The sequence below is a fragment of the Patiria miniata genome, unplaced genomic scaffold (genome assembly GCF_015706575.1).
Source record: "Patiria miniata isolate m_02_andy unplaced genomic scaffold, ASM1570657v1 HiC_scaffold_30, whole genome shotgun sequence".
Lineage (NCBI taxonomy): Eukaryota > Metazoa > Echinodermata > Asteroidea > Valvatida > Asterinidae > Patiria > Patiria miniata.
The window spans coordinates 8,049,654-8,056,536 of record NW_024037070.1 but is presented as its reverse complement, the minus strand read 5'-3'; the positions used below and the strand labels follow the sequence as shown (position 1 = coordinate 8,056,536).

At 40.7% G+C, this 6,883-nt stretch overlaps 1 protein-coding gene across 1 annotated transcript; it reads right to left on the bottom strand.

The window, feature by feature from the left end:
- Nucleotides 1-1,196: 1,196 nt before the first annotated feature.
- LOC119739248 (tRNA-specific adenosine deaminase 1-like) lies at nt 1,197-6,844 on the bottom strand. Its single transcript, XM_038214106.1, has 8 exons — nt 6,617-6,844; nt 6,279-6,353; nt 5,767-5,821; nt 4,774-5,595; nt 4,043-4,236; nt 3,082-3,181; nt 2,811-2,897; nt 1,197-1,768 (listed from the first exon to the last, which is right to left on the bottom strand). Exons 1-8 carry the CDS (start codon nt 6,747-6,749, stop codon nt 1,639-1,641), a joined length of 1,596 nt encoding a protein of 531 aa, XP_038070034.1. The 5' UTR covers nt 6,750-6,844; the 3' UTR covers nt 1,197-1,638.
- Nucleotides 6,845-6,883: the final 39 nt, after the last annotated feature.

The window sequence follows — 6,883 nt, the reverse complement described above, 5'->3', positions numbered from 1 at the left end:
TGTCCTTCTTGCATAGAGGGTAGAACCAAAATGTTACCACCCAATGTTCTGAACATTTTTGAATGTGACTCCCCCAATCACACAACTGAAATAAACAGAAAAGCTAAGTTACAAGCAGCCAGTATTTATTACAAGATTTATAAAATACTTTAACTATTTCCCGTTACTCCCTGAACCGCAACATACAAACAGCATTTTGAGGGCAATTTTTAGATTTGTGTTTTGTGAAAACACACCCATTATAAACGTTACTGTTTCCAGATACTGTTTCTCACGTCTTTGTATAACAAATATCCACCGCTTTCCAGTCATTTTTGAATCCCTTCAATTTCATTGCTTTCACTGCAAGGCAAGTCACTTGCTGTATCTTTCAGTTCAGAATAAACGTGCATTTAATGGAATATTAAAATGATATGTAATGTTATGGATACTGTCTAAGGCAAAGTAAAAAAAAAAACCAAGTTTCTCGTCCCCGCCCGCTTACTTTTTGGAGGCCGCCTGGATTTTTTTATTATTTTTTATTTTTGAAAAATGCAGTAAAAACACTGAAAAAGTCCACAAATTCATCGGAAAATAAATACTTGCGAAATATGCGAGTCAAAGTTTTCAGTATAGACTCTGTCGGTCACTTTGTACACCACATAATATCGACGTGTGATCGCGCTACCCCTGCGACAGTGCGAGCATGGCGAGTTCACAACAACTCACCCACTTGGTTCCCAGACCAAAAGATTCTGACTATTCCTGATGAATCTACGCGCCCATGGAGTCGAGGCTGAGACTTGAGCGTCAGGAATAATTGTCAGGTCTAGGGAACCAGACTACGTACATGTATGTCTATTGATAGTTTTAGACTACAGTCGTTTGAAAATTCAACCGGAATCTGTCAGCTCACGCTGGAGCATGTGTTTAAAGAATTCGCTTGCGACTTTTGGCGGTTAAAAGCAAATGCATCTAAAACTGTTCTTGGTAGACCAATACAACTCTAAAGGACACTGTAAATATGTTCAGTTGTATTCCAACTTGTCTTTCATTTTAAAAGTGTATTTGAACAGTGGAAACACCAACGGTTGCAGGATAATTTTAAAATGGTGGCCATCTTGAAAAAAATAAAAAATAAAAAATAAAAAGCCCCTCTTCCTCCTATTTTTCAAAAACCCGGACGAGAAACTTTTTTTTTTTTACTCGGCCTAATGAGTGTTTTCCGCACTTTTAGACAAACACTTTTGAATAAGCTCACTCTAGGGGTACTCACACACTCCTACTTTCTAGTTCATGGGTCGGCTGAACTCTTGAGTTTTTGAATATTATTATTGGGTTGGGACTTAAAGTCATATTCGGGGAAACAAAGTGAATTTTTAATTTAAAGGTACATGTAATTTTTTTGTAAAAAAAGTTAACATTCTTAAGAATTTGAGTTTGTAAATTCACAGATGTGATTTTTTGACAGACTTTCCATTGAGAAAAATTATGACCTTTGAAATGGCTTGCAAATGATTCAATAACAACTGACTTCAGATACTTGTACTCGGACCTACACCAAATTATTTGGACAACAGCACAAAGCATAGAACTCTTTTCTTTCTAGTTTGTGTAAGACATTTTAATTTGAAATCCACAAATGTCACACAATGATAATTAACGGAACAGCAAGTAATCCTGAGGCTTTTTCACCCAAGTGTTGAAAACGATGAGCAATCGAGCAAGCGCGTCTTGATATGTAATGGCTGCCATCTTGTAATCATGGTATGTGTGGAGGTCGGCTCTCCTATGGAGGAAAAGAAAAGGCAAGTTTAGTCAGTTCGATATTGGGCTTTGCCCTTTTTATTTACCCATGTCAGTATTTTGCATTTTGTTTTTATAAACACTGTACACTCCGTGTTGTCCCATGGGATTGTGGGAAAAATTCACTCTTACTACATGTACATGTATGCTCATGCCAATGCATTTGTGCACCACTTAGTTTTTTTTTCCCGCATGCATACATGACCAGAAGATTCTCAAATCGTACATTTTTTTGAAAAAAAATCCCAACATAAGTTGGCCCTTTCAGCTGATGATTGCATGGAAATGGAAAGCAAACAACGATCTAAAACAACATTTTCTTGAAAATGTCGAATAAAATAAAAATAAAGTCATTCAATTTCATCAAGTGGCATGCATTTCACTTGATCTAGCAACATGAACAGGATGTTTTCAGATGAAAATTGGCGCGTCTTTCCTCTCCGCAGTGCCGAGATTTTGGCGCATGCGCACAAACTAAAGTGAGAGGGATGAACATATGTGACTACTGCAGACGTCTTGCCACTCGACCACCGAGCTTGCCAGGGTTGGATGGCTGGTTCGAATCTGATATAGCAGTAGGTACCGCAACCAAACAAATTCCATCTTATGAATAAGTTTGGTCATTCCCTCTATCCAGAAAAAAATTGTAAGTCTAATGTCTGTTACTGTGGGGATTTGAATACTTCTAGGCTGAGCTGTCATTACTGAGCTTGATATCCAAACTTTTTGTAAGCACTAGAGTCTGTGCCTTTAGTACTACACAGAGTTGAGGAGGTTCAAGCCAAAATGCAGTACCCAGCCCAAAATAAGGGGTTTAAGCCCTTTTTATATCACCCTGTTCTGAGATGCTCGCTTTCCTGTTGCATGAACGTGTAACAGAAAAAACACTGATAAGTGCCCACACTTACTAGTGTGTCAAGTCTGCCTTCTGGCTTGTGGGACAGATGCACCACTTTATCTCTTGTTGCACTCGCGCTCGTGAGATAACTAATAATCTATGCCTTGTACTTCGTGGATATATATACCTCAATGTTTGTGGACGTTCTTCCTCTGGAATAGACTTCACCAAGTCCTTGAATGACTGAAACATCTCAGCTTTACACACGCTGCATCTAAACAAAAATTAAAAGTAACGAAATAAAAATCAGGATTAACAATAATCAAGGAATATCTTTGTCACGTTTGTTTTAAACGGCTTTTTACCTGACTTGAGATGCGATGAATTATGAACATGTTATTAACTTTCTCTTGACTACAACTCCGCTGGTTAAATTGGTTATTTGACGACAGTCTTACCTAGCCTCCTGTTTATGAATGTTCTTGGTAATGACGCCTTGTCTCTTGCCATTAACTGACACGTCCAAGGCTTTGTGCTCCACGCTGGCCCAGATGATAGCTGTCAGAGACAAACAAGGTCAATGACAACGATAAAAACATCAAATTTACAAGATGCTGCCCAAAACACACAGGGTTGAGTAAGCACATTTAGTATTCCCGCTTCACATGTGCACATTGAGATTCCCCTTTGGTTTTAACGTTGCAGGTAAGTGTACATAATCAATCTGTGTAACAGTAACCAACTCTACAATTTGCACTTTTTGCAAGCAACGGCCAAGTTCGCGCAAGGACTTGCCCGAACTCTGTCTAGTCGACGGTGGTTGACTACGCTAGTCGACTATTTGGAACCAGCCTACTGGGGCTGGTTGCATCGATGGTTACCAATATCCGCGCGCATTCATAACGCTAGCAGAGAGCCAGGATCCAGAAGTTTTGCGATGACATTTTGACCAGCGTTTGACTAGAGACGTTCGCACGTTGCTATCAGTGCGCAGGCGTAAGGTACGTCACAAATCAACCACTAGTCAACTAATCGTCCTTGCCTGAACTTGGCCAAAAAGAAGACGGACTCATTTAAATGCAGTGTGGGATCCTAAGCACCGTAAATGCATGAGCAGTCCAATTTTTTTTTGGAGAAGTCTTGTACCTCCTTCAGAACAAACTTATTTCCTTAAATGTTGATGGTAACATTCATTAGTTTGCTGGTCAGTCACAAGTCCATCACAAGTTTGGTCAAGAAGTATAGAAGGAGGAACAAAAATAAAGGAATGGCTTTGTCAGCAGTAGAGAAGCAAGAACACATTGATGAGGGTTTCAAATTGTAACCAAAGCTTTTTTTCCAGAAATGTTTTGGTTTGATGCCAACTATGGAAAATTTGAAAAGGTAATTGTACGCAATTGACAAGCACATATATTCTACCTGCCCCAGCTGGTACCAACTTCACCCTGTCCCCTGCTGCATTTGAAGACTGAACTGCCTCCTTGGAGTCTGGGAACAGTACTTGGGTTGAGACAATTAGAGGAGCATGAATACAATAGTGCTCTGGAAGGTCAGAAACTTGCTGTAATCTACCTATCAGGGCCCGCTCTGTTGCCTCTTGATTGAATGGACATCTACAAGACGGGACAAAATATACAAATATACCGTACTGAGTGATCCTGTACCTATTACTGTACTATTATTATCATACATTGACAACATGAACAGCCTAAAAAGCAAACCATCCTAGCCCTACCCATGCCACCATTGACTTACCTCGGCCCAACCCAGGCAAGTAAACCCAGCCAATCCCAGCCAAGCCAAACCCAGTCTAAATGAAACCAACCCTATCTTCTTCCCAAACCAAAAAATCCAACATTACTCCCATCAATACCTATGTAAGCTACTCAGCCCAACCTGATGCGAACCCACCCAAAATCAGCCCAACCAAACCAAAGGCAGCCCAGCCCAACCATGCCCTGCCCTACCCCATACTTGGTACTTGCTTGGTTCTTCTCCTAAGGACTTCCACAAGGGAGTATAACTAGGAGGCCCAGACTATAACTGGGAGTAAACCCAACCCAACCAAGCCTACACCAAACAAACCAAAACCAACAAAACCAAACATTCCCCCCCCCCCACAAAAACATATCTTGATATTTCCCCCTTACTTTCCAAATATCACAGCCGTCATGTGAACAGGTCTAGCCAGGAAGTGTGACAACAGTGCCCCCTGCCATCCCACAACGTTCCACTTGGCCATCTTGTCACTGCAAGACATGGACAATGTTGAGTCTCCTCGTCCAGGTTTCAACCGCAACAAACCTACCGTGTGGTAGTCAGCTCCACTCAGGAGTAAATCCTGGGGGCCACCAGGCACACATTTTGCCCCAGTCCGGTGGATGTCTTGGCAAGCCCCTGAGGAAAAGTCTATTATTTCTTGTGGTTGATTTGAAACTGCCGGGCATCCAGTTGCTTTACATGTAGTTTTGTCAGTTTTGACTGTAGATGTTGCACTACAAGTATTACTCCTTTGTTCTACACTTTGATTATCCCCTTCTGAAACAGAGGAATGTGAGTTTCTATGTTGCTCAGAAGGTGTCTTTGATGTAAACTGCTCCATTACTGCAGACTTTTCACTTTTCAGCTTCTTGTTGCAATGTGAACAACCACTTGGCAAATCAGACAAATTATGTGAGCTGATTTCAGTTCCTTCTAAAGACTCTCCCGAACGCTTGAGCACACCCTGGTCTGTTGCCCTGTTTTGAGAGACGCCCCTTGCTTCATAATGATCGGCGTCTGAATCTTTTCCTGGATCATCACTGGAATATGATTCCTTTGGAAATATCGAAGCATCTCCACATGGTGTGCAGCTGGTAAAGAAATAAAACGTGATGAAACCCTTCAGAAAACAGCGATAATCCTGGTCAGGTCTTCCAAAGATAGTCTCCTGAATTCCTGAATAGGCATGCTGAAGCTGCTCATAGAGGTACCTGCATCAAGGCAAAAAAAATCAAGAGCACACTTGACATGTATTTGTAAGAGTTATATTAGATACCCTACATACATGTACATGGAGAACTTGCAAACATTGCTAAACCATATCCTTACTTGAGAAATACTAGTAGCCAAATGACATTCTTTTTTAACCTGTATGTTTTTACCTGAGAAAAGCTCGCCTCGCTAACACTTCTGCATGACTGTCATTAATAATGTCCCCTGAAAAAAAAAATGGATGAACCATGCATAAATTTGCTAAGGTAAAATGAATTCCACCAAAAATTTACATACATTTAATTTGTACAAGTATGTTTTGTCCTCGGCTACAGTCAGCTGATGAAAAACAGTCACAAACTCTTCATTATATTTTGGCTGGTAACTTTTGTGACTGGTAACATATTCTGTGCTCGGTAGCTCCATATCTGACAATCACTTGATTCCCCACCATATAGTTGACCTTCCCAAGTCCTCAAAAATCCTCTTTACAAAATGGAGGATTTGGGAGAATTGACTCTATATGGAAAAAGTTTGTGGCTTCGCCGGCGCGGCATAATACAACCAAAATTAAAAGAAACTTTCTTGCCATCCCACTTTCTCACAACCCCCCCTCTGACAATAATCATGTCATAATTCACACTTTTGAACATTAATCATCAAATTTCACGTTTGAATTTACCTTCTTTACTCATCTTGCTCTGACCAATGCACTTTGTTCCTGTTGCCATAGCAACAACTTTAAGGTCATCTGTTTCTGTTGATGCAGAAAGGAGTATGATATGTTTACTGTTCATGATCATCATTCTAAAAAAAAACAATGTTGTAACATGTTACTGAACTTCATATATCATCTCATTGAAGGTCATTCATGCAAAATTTATGATGAGACATGAATCTGGGACTGAGAAATATTTTCAATTTTGTTGGCAAAAAAAGTTTCTTGACTCTCCATAGACTTTAACACAATCTGACAATGCGGAAGTGGCGTCAGGTTGCAACAATTTTTCCGTTTCTTACTTTCATTTACTTGTACGACTGCCGCAAGCAATGTCCACTCCTTGCTGGCCTGTGGCTTGCCCTTTTTAGGAAGTACTTCCGTGTAGTGTCTAACACACAGGCTGCTCACTTTTGATGCTAAATCTTGATCCATAATTTTCACCACAGCTCAGCCCTTTAAACCGGCGGATTGTACGTTATGCACACGTGTGCACATGCGGTCACTGCGGCGGGGTTCACTGCGTGCCGATCGATGATTAACGACCCGATAGTCGGGCTCCCTGACAG

Coding starts and splice junctions, on each gene's coding strand:
- LOC119739248 (XM_038214106.1), bottom strand. CDS start 6,749: ATGGATCAAGATTTAGCATCAAAAGTGAGCAGCCTGTGTGTTAGACAC. Junction 5,822..6,278: donor GAGCAAGATGAGTAAAGAAG/GTAAATTCAAAC, acceptor TTTTTTTTTCAG/GGGACATTATTAATGACAGT. Junction 5,596..5,766: donor GCGAGGCGAGCTTTTCTCAG/GTAAAAACATAC, acceptor GCCTTGATGCAG/GTACCTCTATGAGCAGCTTC.